Source organism: Entelurus aequoreus, linkage group LG04 (genome assembly GCF_033978785.1).
Source record: "Entelurus aequoreus isolate RoL-2023_Sb linkage group LG04, RoL_Eaeq_v1.1, whole genome shotgun sequence".
NCBI classification, from domain to species: Eukaryota; Metazoa; Chordata; class Actinopteri; order Syngnathiformes; family Syngnathidae; genus Entelurus; species Entelurus aequoreus.
Genome location: NC_084734.1, coordinates 41,186,555 through 41,203,143, shown reverse-complemented (window position 1 = coordinate 41,203,143; position 16,589 = coordinate 41,186,555). Strand labels below are relative to the sequence as shown.

The 16,589-nt window shown below is 40.2% G+C and overlaps 1 protein-coding gene across 2 annotated transcripts in view; it reads left to right on the top strand.

Annotated features, from left to right (window-relative positions):
* The window catches only part of scara5 (scavenger receptor class A, member 5 (putative)), a 103,587-nt gene that overhangs the window by 5,129 nt on the left and 81,869 nt on the right, over window positions 1–16,589 (top strand). Inside the window, exons 2-3 of one of the 2 annotated variants that reach the window (XM_062044899.1) lie at window positions 3,468–3,586; window positions 8,327–8,455. In XM_062044899.1, coding sequence (XP_061900883.1) covers window positions 3,475–3,586; window positions 8,327–8,455 — 241 coding nt within the window. In that variant the 5' untranslated portion in view covers window positions 3,468–3,474. Of the gene's footprint in view, window positions 1–3,467; window positions 3,587–8,326; window positions 8,456–16,589 lie in introns of those variants that run through there. The other variant, XM_062044900.1, reaches the window with a different exon arrangement.

Below are 16,589 nucleotides of genomic sequence, written 5' to 3'. Positions count from 1 at the left end.
TTACTAAACTGTCTAAACATCTGATGCCAAACTTCGCTAATTTCCTCCTTGATAGGTAAGTAAGGCATTTATGTTTTCTTATTACTTGCATTAAATGGAAATGGACATTTCGTATGTAAACTATATTGTCCAATACAGTCTATGACCTTGTCTATGACCACAAAGCTAGTGTGTTTGGCAACAAATGCTTAAGAGCAAAGTACCGTCACACCAGTGTAATGCTTAGCATGCTAGCCCGGTCAATGACACAACGACATACAGGCTAACGGGGGAAATATATGCCCGTTAGCCTGTATGTCGATGTGTCATCCAACTGACAGGGCAAAATATATTTTCAACAAAGAAAACCTATGTGGATATGGGTAGTATCAGTGCCTATTTCGTTCTCAATATGCTGAGGAAATGGGTTCCAACATTAGCATGGCTAATTGCGGTTTCTGGTACTGCATGTGCATCAGGCACATATGGGGTGGTATTTGCTTGGCACAATATAATGCATTACATGTAATGATTTTCTACTTTGTGTATCGACATGGTAGTAGGCTATATGATTTATGCGTAACATGGTTTTTGCGTAGCGTGAGTTGGCTCATAGAATTTCACTCTGCACTGAAAGATGGTGATGTGCGTAAATGGAAGTAATGCAGTGCGTCAGGTTGGATGCAACATGGAGTTATGCTGAACAAAATGTGGCGGCAATTTTACTGTTGGGCTTGGCTTGCCATCAAAGTAGTGCGGTCAAACTAGACATTTTAGCAGGGTAATGCCAACAATCTGCCCCGACTCCCGACTAAAATATTGCTGCGTAACTTTACTACCTACTCAGTCGCCTAGTGGTTAGAGTGTCCGCCCTGAGATCGGTAGGTTGTGAGTTCAAACCCCGGCCTAGTCATACCAAAGACTATAAAAATGGGACCCATTACCTCCCTGCTTGGCACTCAGCATCAAGGGTTGGAATTGGGGGTTAAATCACCAAAAATGATTCCCGGGCGCGGCACCGCTGCTGCCAACTGCTCCCCTCACCCCCCGGGGGGTGAACAAGGGGATGGGTCAAATGCAGAGGACAAATTTCACCACACCTAGTGTGTGTGTGACAATCATTGGTACTTTAACTTTAACTTTAACAAATACATTTGGCTAATCAACATTAGTAAATGTGGGGACGGCGTGGCATAGGACTCGTCGATTGCCATTTGAAGTTCCTTGGAGTAGGATTCGGATTCGGCTGCGTATCTGGCAACCTCAGTCATGGAGACTGGGAGGGTACCACATAATTTTGACTGTGATTGCAGTACCATTTCTGGCCACATTACTACATATGGCACCTTTAAGAGTGTTACCAAAATAGCCTTCTTTCATCTCCGTAATATCGCTAAAAATCGTCCAATTTTGTCCACCAACGACGCTGAGATCGTTATTCATGCGTTCGTTACGTCTCATCTTGATTACTGTTACGTATTATTTTCGGGTCTCCCTATGTCTAGCAGTAAAAGATTACAGTTGGTACAAAATGCGGCTGCTAGACTTTTGACAAGAACAGGAAAGTTTGATCATATTACGCCTATACTGGCTAACCTGCACTGACTTCCTGTGCACTTAAGATGCGACTTTAAGGTTTTATTACTTACGTATAAAATACTAAATGGTCTAGCTCCATCCTATCTTGCTGATTGTATTGTACCGTATGTCCCGGCAAGAAATCTGCATTCAAAGAACTCCGGCTTATTAGTGATTCCCAGACTCCAAAACGAGTCTGCAGGCTTTAGAGCGTTTTCTATTCGGGCTCCAGTACTCTGGAATGCCCTACCAGTGACAGTTAGAGATGCGACCTCAGTAGAAGCATTTAAGTCCCATCTTAAAACTCATTTGTATACTCTAGCCTTTATATAGACCCCCCTATTAGACCAGTTGATCTGCTGTCTCTTTTCTTTTCTGCTCTGCCCCCTCTCCTGTGTGGAGAGGTTATTATCAAAGTCGGGACCCGGGGTGGACCACTCCTCTGTGCATCAGTTGGGGACGTCTCTGCGCTGCTGACTTGTCTCCACTCAAGATGATCCCCTGCTGGCCCCACTATGGACTGGACTCTCACATTGTTAACTAAGATCCACTCGACATCCATTGCACCGGTCGCCCAGGGGGTGGTCCCCCATATCTGCGGTCCCTTCCAAGGTTTCTCATTGTGCCCATCGGGTTGAGTTTTTTCTTGTCCTGATGTGGGATCTGTCGTTGTGGTTTGTGCAGCCCTTTGAGACACTTGTGATTAAGGGGTAAATAAATAAACTTCGATTGATTGACTGATTGATTGATTGAAGTCCGTTGGTACAGCAAGGTATCGATTCATGTAAAAATCTAACGGTGCCATCCTCCAATACCTTTGTTGCATGTGACGTCATGTCCGCTTGCAGACTTGGCACCGTCTCAAACACTTGGCGAGGAAACAAGCAGTCAAGCACTCAGAGCGGACTCAGCTAGACTAACTATACTGTAGGTAATGTTCCAATTTTCCATGCCAACAAAGCAAAAAAAGACGCTCAAAAGTACAGTAAAAATCCACTTTTCAAAATGCGATAGCTCAGTACTTAGATATGCCATATACATGCTACTGATAGCCATCAGACATTTGAACACACACAAAAGTACAGAAAATTGGGTCTGTTGATTATTAGTATTGATTCAAATGGTACCCAACCCAAAATCTAAGCCAAAAACATGTAAACTTTGCTTTAAAAAATGAGGAGAAAACATGATAGCGTGAAGCTGTAAATTTTGATGCACAATGTGGCGATAGTTCCAGGGTCAAACTGTGGCCATCTAAAACACTATATTAAATGAACAGGCAATCTTTTCAGTCACATTTAAGCATTTTACCGTTCATAAAAGTGCATAAAGAAGTTAACGCCTGTTAAACAAACTAGCTTTTTTTCCATTCTACGTACCTTCCTGGATATTATCTTCTTGTATTGAACACCCTCGAAGAAAAAGCAAAACATGTGTGACATTGAACCCGGACTTTTTGTGTGACGTACAGCTGTCTTTTTTTTCCGACAACAATGCTCGTATGTCCTCAAGAACGTCCATTACAGAGGTTCCATGTCTCTTATCTTGCATAAAACAAATAAGTACTACCAAGATGGTTAAGTAGGGAAGTTCCATTTTCTTATCAAAGATCATAATTCGTGCTAGAGCTATTGCCGTTTTGTTACAACATAAATGTCTTCTGACACACAAGCCAGAGTGTGTTTGTCTTTCTGTGTCATCTTTAATTCATGGACTTACAGAAAATTCTCCTTCAAGCCAAACGTAACATAAGGAATGGATGGAAAAAGGTTAAAATCACAAATCCGACGCACAATCCTCACGCCGCACACACCTCCTCCCATTTTGTTTACCTTGGACATCCTTTTCTTAACCTGCATGTCCCATCTTTATTCATGTGTCTGTGTGTGCGTGTGTGTGTGTGTGCACAGCAAGGAGATGGAGAACAAGGCCATGTACCTGAGCACCTACGAGGAGCGTGAGAACGCGTCCATGTACGAGGACGCCTACGACGGACACAACTTGTCCAAACTTAACCTGTGTGACGAAGGTAAGACAGGCCCCCATGTTGTTTTTGCAGGGTGTTTTTCCTCATCTATTCATATGTTGACATATGCACTCACCTAACTATGACACCAAACCAGATGACATTGCAGCTCAACCAATCAGATTATTGATCTAATCCACTGAAACTCTTTGAATGGTGACTTTGATTATGACTAGAATGAAAAAATATATATAAATGAATAGGAAAAAAAATACAATTACATTTTTAAAAAATAATAATAGAAAGAGTAAGAATGTCTTGAAATTAAATGTATAAATGGTCATGAAATATTGAACCTGGCTATGAAATAATTAATAAATAAACAGTTTAATTAAAATGTTAAATACAATTATAGTACATTTGATTAAAGTTAAAGTTAAAGTACCAATGATTGTCGCACACACACTAGGTGTGGGGAAATGTGTCCTCTGCATTTGACCCATCCCCTTGTTCACCCATTGGGAGGTGAGGGGAGCACTGAGCAGCAGCGGTGGCCACGCCCGGGAATCCTTTTTGGTGATTTAACCCCCAATTCCAACCCTTGATGCTGAGTGCCAAGCAGGGAGGTAATGGGTCCCATTGTTATAGACTTTGGTATGACTCGTCCGGGGTTTGAACTCACAACCTACCGATTTCAGGGCAGACACTCTAACCACAAGGCCACTGAGCAAGTTATGTATCACAATTTATAGATTATTGAATTTATCTTTTCACACTTATATATAATTAATCTATTTTAAGGATCTAACTATTGGATTTTATAAATATTTTGTGTATTTGTTCAATCGCTTCCACTTAACAATTATAAACACATCAAATAAAAAAATACAATTAAATCAATGCAAATTAAATTGGTTAATAAAAATGTGATACAATTAAATAGACATGTCGGCAAATAATAAATAAGCAACAAAATCTATACATTTATTTTGAAATAAATAATTAATAAATAGTTTGAATAAAGTAATTAAGGCTATAAATCACAATTTAAATAATTTATACATTATTTAATATGCAATTTCACATTAATAATCAATTAATCATTGGTTAATGATAGGCTATGTTTAATTTACTTGTGTTATTTAATTCGGGTACTTGTCTCAAGTTGTGAAAAGGTCAACAGATCACGCAAAGGCCTTCGCAAACTGGAAGGTAGGCAAAAACGAACGCCTTCAAAGGGCAGTTTCAAGGCAGAGGTCACGTAGCTTCCTCCTAACTTAAACATGTTTTGGGTTACTAGAGGCTGAAAGCGTGACACGCTTCGCTTATCTTAGCATAACTAAGTGTGGACTTAGCTTAGCTCAGCCAGCAAATATTAGCACATCAAGAGGAAGCAACGCAGTGTCTGCCATTTGCCGCCGTTAAACTTCCTGTTTGGTGTTTTTGCATGATGCGAAGTTGCTGCATCTTTGCTTAGATGGCCTTTTTTTCTCTGTGCGTCTATACATTCCAAGCATGTGACACATCTGAGACAGCTGTGTTTGTGTTTGAGCTGCAGGATAGTGTGTGTGTTCTTTATTATATAGGGTAAAGTGTGTGTGTGTGTGTGTGTGGGTGCGTGTGTGTGTGTGTCTGTGTGTGTGTGTGTGTGTGTGTGTGTGTGTGTGTGTGTGTGTGTGTGTGTGTGTGTGTGTGTGTGTGTGTGTGTGTGTGTTGTGTGTGTGTGTGTGTGTGTGTGTGTGTGTGTGTGTGTGTGTGTGTGTGTGTGTGTGTGTTCCTGTATTTCTAGAGACTTCAACAAGGAAAAGTACCTATAAGGACCGGTGAACAAGTTAGGAGCGAAATCATGGTCTCAATACGGAAAAACGTTGCTTCTAATAGAGAGCAAAATACTAGAGTCCGTGAACATTGCTCCAAAGTCAGGATTTGTTGTTGATTTAATGTGCATACAAAAGTAAACATTGACAGGTGCAAAGGCAGCAATATATGATAAAACAAGATGGCAGCTAAAGAAGGACTTCCCTATTCATCCCAGAAAAACCCCACCAGGTGAACAGCTGATTTTACGACTTCCGATGCTGACATAAGACAACCCGCGGCCCATATGTGACCATAGGAGGAACAAATACACTACGGTACTAAGACTACAGTGGCCATTAACAGTTAGCCATCTGTGGTCCGTAACTCGTTTATCATCGGCCTTAAGCACATTCTAAAAAACAAAAAATAGAGATCTCATTTGTCCCCCTTGTGGTGAAATCTATCAAAATTAGGGTGGTCCCAAAAAGGAGGGATTTTTCTAATTGACTGTGTGCCGGTTTTAAAAGTGCTCCCCCATCATATTTGTACATTTCATATTTGCTGATCTTGCTCTATTGTTGTTGATGTTGTTGTTGTTGTTGTTGTTGTTGTTGTTGTTGTTGTGTTTGCTGTTGTTGTTGTTGTTGTCTCTCTGTCTTATTACCCTCTTGTCCCCACAATTTCCCCCTCTGTCTTCCTTTTTTTCTCTTTCTATCCCCTCCTGCTCCGGCCCGTCTGCACCAAATGATAATATAAATACATTTAATAAAGTCAAATACAAATAAGGCAACAAGAGAAGTACCCCACACTTCTCTTTTGTAAAGTAAATTTGTACAGCCAATATGGGCATCTACATCAACAATATGATTTGCCTGAGAAGCTGGACAGGACAAAAAAATATATATATATAAAATATGAAATAACAAGTGTGTGTAAAAAATTTAAATGCTCCCCCTCTGGCCAACATATGTAATAACAAGTGTGTGTAAGAAATTGAAATGCGCCCCCTTTAATTAAAAAAATTCAATAAAAATGCATATAGAGACATACTGTAATAACTTGAAGTAAACAATGAAGATTAAAAACCAATTACAAACAAAAAAATAAAATAAAAACATATATTATTAATGTTGTAAATACAAATCTTTATATATCGAGAAAGGGTGGTCCTAAAGACATAGGCATTTTTGGAGGTCTCAAGAAGGTAACAAATACAAGTGTGAGTGTGTGTGTCTGTGCGTGTGTGTGTGTGTGTGTGTGTGTGTGCGCGCGCGCGTGTGTGTGTGTGTGTGTGTGTGTGTGTGTGTGTGTGTGTGTGTGTGTGTGTGTGTGTGTGTGTGTGTGTGTGTGTGTGTGTGTGTGCGTTTGCATGCGTGTGCGTGTGTCTACTGACTTGGCGAGTGTCCAAAACGAAAGCTGCGGCATGATGTTTCATATTCAAAAGTATGACCCCAGCCAACATCACATAAAGGCTCATTAGAAACTCATCATACCCTCAAATGCTGCTAGCATGTATCACAACTGGCTGCATTTCACACAGCTTCTTAATTTGGAACACATTTTAATGCAGTCCATCTGTGCATATACTTCATGTAACCTTTGGTATTTCATTAGAAGGTGTGATATTTGGCAGCTGTTCGATTTATAAGTCATTAATCATAATAATAATTATGATTTAATAAAAATCTGAGTCGTTGCCTATATTTCTGCACATTTTAGCTGTTAAGTCAGGAATAACAAAGCGAAAATAAGTTTTTTTCTTACATACACCATTACATTCAACTTTATTATTATTATTAGATATAACGTAAAAAATCAGTAATATAAGAATGATATATGGAGCATCAAATTGAACTATAAATTCAATTTTACTACTGTTAGATAGAAGGCAAATAATCAGTTGAGGATAAAATAAGTATAATTTGGTCCAAAAAAATCGAGTGGTAAACAGCATTTTCATCTATAGAGCATTAAATCCAACTAGAATATAACAAGGAATCAATAATGCCAGAAAAGGTCACATGTGGTCCAAAGATAAACTGCTTGCTTTCTTGTATGTGCCATTAAATCCAACTTTATTGGTGTTATATATAACATAAAGAATCAATAAAGTAAAAATAAGTGACATTTAGCCCAAAACACAAAGATTAAACAGCATGTTCATGTACTTACATTAAATCCAACGTTATTGTTGTTAGATATAACACAAAGCAATAAAGCCGGAATAAGTCATATGTGGTCCAAATCCCAAAGGTTAACCTGTTTTTTTCTTGCATGTACCATTAATTTCAAACTTTTTTTTATTATTAGATGTAACGTAGAGAAAAAGTAAAGTAAACATTTAAAAGTAAATGTTCATGCATAAGGTATTACATCCAACTTTACTATAACGTAAATAAATAATAAAGTAAAGTAAAAAAGTAACATGTGGTCCAAAGAACAAAGATTAAACTGCTTTCTTGTATGCACCATTAAATCCAACTGTACTATTGTTGGATTGAATGTAAAGAATGAGTAACATTTGGTCTAGAAATTAAGTATTAAGTTCACATACAGAGCATTAAATGCAACTTTAGAAATAACGTAAATAATTAGTAAAGCAAGTATAAGTAACATTTGGTACAAAAACAAAGTTTAAACCACATGTCTTCATGTATGCAGCATTAAATCTAACTTTACTATCATTAGATATAACGTAAAAAATCAATAAAGCATGTATAATTAACATTGTGGCCTAGCATATAGGTCAAATGAGACATTAATGCTCTCTTATCATAATTCACTGACTGTAATTGCTTACTTATTATTCAGTTATCAGTAAAGCAGCAATAGGCAACATACTTTGTGGGTAAGTATACTGTATATATATTCAAAACATCATATGTTTATGTTTGAACATTCTGGAGTGGTAATGTGTTCTCTATCAAGAGACAAGGCAAACGTGAACGCCAAATGTCTCTTCTTATTGAACGCGCTCTTCTGCCATGTTTTTATCCTGCTTAGGTTCTGGAACGCGGCACAGGAAAGTGGATCAGTGTTGCGGTCAGCTCAACTCGCTCTCCGCCATCAAGTATGCCATCGTGACGCTCTACGTGCTGGTTGTTCTCACCATCTTGGGACTCTGCCTGGCAGGTAGGACACTATCAAGGATGCCTATTGGTGCTCGTTACGGTGGTCTCCAACCACAAAGTTAAACTTAGCTTTAAGAGGAAATCTAGCTCGGACATCGCAGACGTCTGTGATCAATAAGTTTGCATATGGAAAGAGTTTCATGTCCATCTCTTGTTCCTACATTACATCAGCCGTCTCACACACACAAGCGCGCACGCACACACACGCACACACACACACACACACACACACACACACACACACACACACACACACACACACACACACACACACACACACACACACACACGCACACAAAGTGTAACCTGGGGGATGGTGAAGCTCATTTCCACACATTACTTTAGCTGTCTGCTGTGCTTTATTGGTCGAACACACACATTGAATAAACAAGCCATGTCAAGTGTAAAGTGAACGCCAACGGTGAATTCCCGCTTCTTCGGCTTGAGGGCTTTAATGAACGGGCCGCCTCGTGGAATACGAACCTCAGAAAACATACAAGTCCCACAACGCTGCTTGTTCCGCATCGGCGCTTCTCAACTGGTGGGCCACGGTCCCAAAAACAAGCTTGTAAGGGTTTCTGACAGGACTGCTATGTACAAAATCCAAAACCAGTATAGTTGGCATGTTGTGTAAATCCTTAAAAAAAAAACAGAATACAATGATTTGCAAATTGAATAGACTGCAAAGACAAGATATTTAATGTTCGAACTGAGAAAATTGCAAATAATCATTAACTTAGATTTTAATGGCAGCAACACATTGCAAAAAAGTTGGCACAGGGGCATTTTTACCACTGCGTTACATGGCCTTTCCTTTTAACAACACTCAGTAAACGTTTGGGAGCTGGGGAGACCAATTTTTGAAGCTTTTCAGGTGGAATTATTTCCCATTCTTGCTTGATGTACAGCTTAAGATGTTCAACAGTCCAGGGTCTTTGTTGTGGTATTTGACGCTTTATAATGCACCACACATTTTCAATGGGAAACATGTCTGGACTACAGGTAGGCCAGTCTAGTACCTCCACTCTTTTACTACGAAGCCACGCTGTTGTAACACGTGCAGAATGTGGCTTGGCATTGTCTTGCTGAAATAAGCAGGGGCATCCGTGAAAAAGACGTTGCTTGGATGGCAACATATGTTGTTCCAAAACCCGTATGTACCTTTCAGCATTAAGTGCACATATGGACACCCTTATGTTTGAAGATTGTGTTCGTTATGGACAATCTGTGACGAGCACAAAATCCAATAACAAAACACCACTCGGGTTCAGATCCGGGCGTCCATTCTTCCCAATCACGCCTCTCCAGGTTTCACGGTCGTTGTCAATAACAGCGTTGAAGTCCCCCAGTAGAACAGGGGAATCACCCGGGGGAGCCCTCTCCAGTACTCCCTCGAGGGAATCCAAGAAGGGTGGGTGATCTGAGCTGCTATTTGGTGCATAAGCACAAACAACAGTCAGGACCCGTCCTCCCACCCGAAGGCGTAGGGAAGCTATCCTCTCGTCTACTGGGTTGAACTCCAACATGCGGGCTTTGAGCCGGTGGGAAACAAGAATTGCCACCCCAGCCCGTTGCCTCTCACTGCGTGCAACGCCAGAGTGGAAGAGATTGCAGCCCCTCTCGAGAGAACTGGTTCCAGAGCCCCTGCTGTGCGTCGAAGTGAGTCCGACTATATTCAGCCGGAAGTTCTCCAACTCGCGCACTAGCTCAGGCTCCAATATGGTGACATTCCACATCCCAAGAGCTATTTTATGTAGCCGAGGATCGGACTGCCAAGTGCCCTGCCTCTGGCTTCCGCCCAGCTCACACTGCACCCGACCTCTATGGCCCTTCCTATGAGCGGTGAGCCCATTGGAGGGGGTATAGCTCGGTTGGTAGAGTGGCCGTGCCAGCAACTTGAGGGTTCCAAGTTTGATCCCCGCTTCCGCCATCCTAGTCACTGCCGTTGTGTCCTTGGGCAAGACACTTTACACACCTGCTCCCAGTGCCACCCACACTGGTTTAAATGTAACTTCGATACTGGGTTTCACTATGTAAAGCGCTTTGAGTCACTAGAGAAAAAGCGCTATATGAATATAATTCACTTCACTTCACTTCACCCACGTTGCCTCTTCGGGCTGTGCCCGGCCGGTCCCCATGGGGACAGGCCCGGCCACCAGGCGCCCGCCATCGTGCCCGACCTCTGGGCCTGTTTCCAGAGGGGGGCCCCGGTAACCCGCGTCCGGGCGAGGGAAATCTGAGTCCTTTGTTTTTCGAGCTGCTCTTTGTCTGATCCCTCACCTAGGAACTGTTTGTCTTGGAAGACCCTACCAGGGGGCATAGAAGCCCCCGGACAACATTGCTCCTAGGATCATTGGGTCACGCAAACTCCTCTACCACAATAAGGTGGCAGCTCACAATTTAACCTACAAAACAAAAATTACTAAAACTATTTGTGCTGATTCTTTTTTTTTCTTTTTTTTAATCAAAATTACAAAATCAGGATTACCGGCTACAATGTGCACAGCTTTTCAAAGTGGGGTTTGAAGCATGATACTGATAAAGCATGTTCCCTGGGTTCAAACACGCACCCCCTGGCATCGCACCACGTCCCCTCAGTTCTTCACTACTTGAGAAGTACTGCTCCAGGGGCCAGCTGCTTTACGCGGGTTTATAGATTTCAGTGCCTGCCTCACCTGGTGTTCTTGGAGGACGAGCAGCTGAGGACTAGAGGGTAAGGGACATTTGGGGTGTGGCTGGTATGGATGACTCGAAACGGGCAGAGAAGTGGTTAAGTTCCTCTGCTATTTTCCCTGTTGTTAGCTGCTGATGAGTTACTGTTGTTGCTCTTCAGGTGTTGGATGCCTCAGCGCACATTAAGGGTGTCTGATTTACTAAGCGTACAAAAACACATGCAAACTTGATAGCACACGCAAAGCCGATCTACAAAACGTGTGCAAAGTGGATTGCGTCTGTTACGTGAGCAGAATAAGGCGTGCAATCTATTTTGCGTCTTTGTCTTCATTAATATGCAGAATATATGCTGGTCATCAAAATGCCCACAATACTGGGAGGAGGAGATGCAAATACATTATAAAAAAAGGCACAGTGTGAGCTGAGCAGTGTCATCCATGATAATTGGAACACACCCATCCGTTCCCCTTCTTAAAGAGAGGAACCACCACCCCGGTCTGCCAATCCAGAGGCACCGCCCACGATGCAAAGATGCAATGAAATATTTGCAGTAATGTGAGAGGGTAATCACTACTGTAATTATAGTATCTATACAATTTGTGTGTTTGTGACCTAACTATGTTCCTTTTGTGACCTTTTGGTATTTAATTCTATTTTACTTCTCTGTTTGTGCTCTGATGTGCACTTATTTATATAAATACAATAAGTGAGTTTGGAGTAAATGTGGGAGAACAGGTACAATAGGTAAGGGTTCTTATTAAGTAATTGTACATCTTAGCAGGACATTTTAGACAATTGCACACTGCAAACCTTGTGACAAGGCTTTGGGGAGGGACCACAGAAGAAAAGTGAGAAAGTACTCTCTCTGAAGTCCTACATCACTGACCTCTGACCTCACAAAAGGACAATAATACCCACAGACACACCCCAAAGTCTTGCAGAAAGTCTTCTCAGGAGAGTAGAAGCTGTTCTTGATATACATTCTCCACATTTTAATTTCCTGTATGTTCCTTCATATCTATCTCTTTGTCTGTGGTTCTGTAAGTTGTTCTGGGAAAAAACCTTGGGAAAACCCTGGCATGATGCCTTCTCTCGGACAGATATTGTGTTTGTGAGTGTGTGCGTGTGCGTGTATGTGTGTGTGACTTTACAGCGTGTACATTGCACGGGGGCCTCCTTGCAAATGTCAAAGTTGTTAATAGACGAGGAAAGACGAGAAGAGGCTGATGGTGAATGGAAGGACAAAGATGAAGAAATTAGTGTGAGTGCGTGCGTGCGTGCGTGCGTGTGTGTGTGTGTGTGTGTGTGTGTGTGTGTGTGTGTGTGTGTGTGTGTGTGTGTGTGTGTGTGTGTGTGTGTGTGTGTGTGTGTGAGTGCGTGCGTGCGTGCGTGCGTGCGTGCGTGCGTGCGTGCGTGTGTGTGTGTGTGTGTGTGTGTGTGTGTGTGTGTGTGTGTGTGTGTGCTGTAATGAAGTATGTTCGTCGTCTTCGTGTTGAGGTATGTTGTTCTGTAAGAAATTTAGATGAGCTGCTTGAGGAACAAGCAATCAAAGCAGGCTTTTCTTTGCCCCCTGGAGCATTTTCTCTCAGGGGGGCCCCCAGCCCATCACACATGTACGCTCATATATAATGCCCCTGAGCCAGCCCCCACAACACATACACACACACACACACACACACTATTTTTTTTTTTTTTGACTTTTCTAAACTTTCGATACTCTTAAAGTAGTCATATTATGCAAAACCTGCTTTTTTACATGTTGGCACATGTTTTCAGTGATGGGCAAGCTACTCTGAAAATGTAGTAAGCAAAGCTACTTGTTCCTCTTAATTAAATGTAGTTAAGCTATAGGGGAAGCTATCCCCAGATAATTGTAGCAAGCTACACTACAAACTCAACGGCAAAAGTAGCTTGTACATTAAAGCTACATGTATATAAATATATAAATTTGCGTACAACATTCCACCAAGCTAGAAAAAAAATGCTCAGTTTGATTGTTTATTATACTAAACACAAACAAGAAATATGCCCTCTGTCTGGCTTTTTAACATTTTAACATTTCTTTTAAGTTGCGTACCATGTACAAAATCTTAGAATTGATTTTAAAACCTTGCTGTTTGTTTTTAAAGCTTACATGGACTGGCACCTCAGTATATCTCGGACCTCATCCAAATGTACAATCCTGCACGCGCTCTGAGGTTCGAGAGCCAGCTCCAGCTCGTGGTGCCCAAGACCAGACTTAAAACCAGGGGAGACAGGGCCTTCTCTGTGGTCGGCCCTAAGCTCTGGAACACTCTGCCCCTCCATGTTCAAACTGCTCCCCCAGTGGAGTGTTTTAAGTCTCGACTTGAGACCCACTTTTATTCTTTGGCTTTTAACACTACGTGAGTTGTGTGGTCCTCTGTTGTCCTCTGTGTTTTTAAAATTTTGATTTCTATTTACTGTTTTAATTGATTTTACCTTTTAAAATAGTTTTTAATCATATTTATTTTATATTGTTTTTTATATTGGTTTTATATGTATTTATTTTTTGTTTTTATTCAGTCATTGGTGGAGCTAAGGATAATATTTGAATATTGTTTTTAATATTGTTGTGCAGCACTTTGGAAACATTTTGTTGTTTAAATGTGCTATATAAATAAAGTGAATTGGATTGAATTGAAAAGGAGGGGGAAAACAAGGAAACAATTCAAATAAAAGGCAGTGCAACAATAATAATGATAAATAAACACCATAATATATATTCTAATGACGACCCCAAAAGGGACAAGCGGTAGAAAATGGATGGATGGACTTTTCAGCACAGTAGAAAAATGACAATGACCTGGCTAAAGGAAAAGTGCAAAACATTTGTCTCACAAAAGAGACATTAACAAACTCCATCTTTACATGAAAGGAAACTTAAAAAATAACTTATTTAAAGTAAACACATTCTACTAAAAGGAAATTCCTTCCCAACTTCTACATTTTAAGTTCTTATACAGGTAATAATGTTAATGTAACCAATAAGGGACCATTACTATTAACTGCCATTCAGCAGGGGACACCCTACAACTCCCTCTGGGTGTCCCCACACTCCACTGTATGTATTTATTTCAGTTTGCCTTTTCTTTGGCCCACACCTATGTTATTCATTTTCTCTGCCTACCGTAAATAAAAAGAGCTTTTATCTATATGTTGACATAAACACAACGACTTGTGTGTTGTTTGGGAACCGCGAGTGTTTACGTGCGGTAAAACTTTTCATGAATTTAACTCACCATAATGTGGGTTCTTAAATTTGTGTTAGACGTCTTCGATGTCGAAAGCCGTTTTTGATTTGGGCTTACAAAGTAAACAACTCAAAATTTATGTTTAGGACGTTGTTTTATTCAAACGGAGATGCAAAGTGGGTTTCCTAGATGTTGTCCTCACCTCTAAAAGAAACATCTGAGGGAGAATATCCCTCTGCCATCTTCCACTAAATTAATATTTTAATTTTTAATCATCTGCTTGAATATTCCCTCTGTCCCCGACTCTCTCGTCGTCATGTCACATGTGTGTGTCTATTGGGATTTCCCTTCCTGGTTCGATGAGCCGCCATATCTTGCCTCTATTTGGCCTGTCCGTAATGTTTTGCCCCAAACTTAACCAATCGTTGCTCATCATAATAAACCAACCAATCATCATGGATTTCCTCCATATTGTTTATTCTCTCCCCTTGGATTAACGGTTAATTTCTTCCTTTATAGTAGTTTGTAGCTTTGATATAAGCTACCTCGCTACATGGGTCTAAAAGTAGCTGAGCTACAGGAATCACTACTGGTTCAAAAATATAGAGAAGCTACCACCAAGGTATTTGGAAATGAAGTTAAGCTACGTAACTTGCTACTGCCCAACACTGTCTGTTTTTCTGTATTGGGGATCCCCATAAGTCATAAGCGTTTTTTATTTTCCAAAGCAATAGTGGTAGTTTAAACAAAAATATGTACACGGTGAGACCCATAAGCTTAAATGCTCTGTTATTGGTTGTATTAACCAGCACAGTTCACTACAAAAATCTTCAACCTCATTTAAAAAAGAAGTAAGAAGTGCAGTCTTTAATTTTGTGTTTTATGACAAACTCCCTACAACCACACATGAAGCAATGCAGAAATAATGTGCAACAAAATGCTAAAGGAAACAAATTTGTACTGACTGAAAAATATGAACAATCAAATTACAGTATCTGCTCAAATTTAGTGTTTTGTTTGCACACAGAAAGCATGACGTGCTGCATGTATCATGGTCAATATTTTAGGGACTTACTGGATGGACAGTTGTCTGTTTGGTCAAACTGGCCGGGGGACGTTTTTTCCAGTTGATTTTGGGTAGGTGGAATAAAGTTGTTACCACTGTAGGGTTTGTTATCAAAAACACGTCGTCTTTTTTTGTGATGCAGTTTCTTTGAGGAGTGTCTTCCTCGCCAGATACAACAACGTGGAGCAAAAACACTGGCAGTAAGATTTGGTATCGGAAAAAAAAGGACATTGTAGAAAAAGTTGTATTGGCACAAAAAACAAGTTTTGGCAACAAACAAATAAATACAAACACTGAAAAAATATATATTTTTTAATCATCAAATGTTTCCAATGCCAATACTGATGTTTTTGGGCACTTTTGTTGTTTTTGTGTGTTTCAAATGTTTTTATGTTCAACTTTTTTTTCCACATTTGCTTCTCTTTTTTACGGTTTTAGGTTATTTTTTTCCGTTTCTTTTCTTTTCTTTAACGGTTTCAAACTAATGGCAGTAATTTGACATGGGTGCCTATGGGCGGGGCTTCCAACAAGTTTACCCAGAAGCAGTTTTAATAGAATTGGGCTTGCCGGTAAAACACTGTAGAAGAAGACGGAAGGACCCAGGGCGTCAAAATTCATTTAAATATAAAATTATGAAGCAAAAGTTGTTTTTTACATTCATTTTGAGTAGGCCTATGTGTGTTGTTGTCGGCACATTTATCTCCTGCTCTGAGAAAAATCTTGTATTTATAAACATAATGTACTTTTATTACTTTTTGACTAGTTACCCAATTCATAAAGCAGTCTGGTAAACTTCGGTACTCTTAAAATTGGTTTTATATGTGCAGTAGATTGCAGCACTGAGAAGTTGTCATATCTTTATGTTAATTATTAAATGTCTACAATAATTCATTGTTATTCCCAACATAGGTAGACCATGATTCTTTTTAAAAATGGTCCAGTATATGGAAGATGTATTATATGATTACTTCATTAGTTCATTTTTAAAAATAAAATGTAATATAGCAGTCAACCATCAGCTTTGCTCACTTAATGATGATGTTGTGTAGTTGGAAATGCTGTAAATCCCCTCAGAAACACACTGGAGAAAATCCAGATGATGTTTCAGAAAGGCAAAAGTCTACTTGACTTTCTTGTGGAATTATATACAACAACATCCCAAAGTAATACTCTGATATTATTTT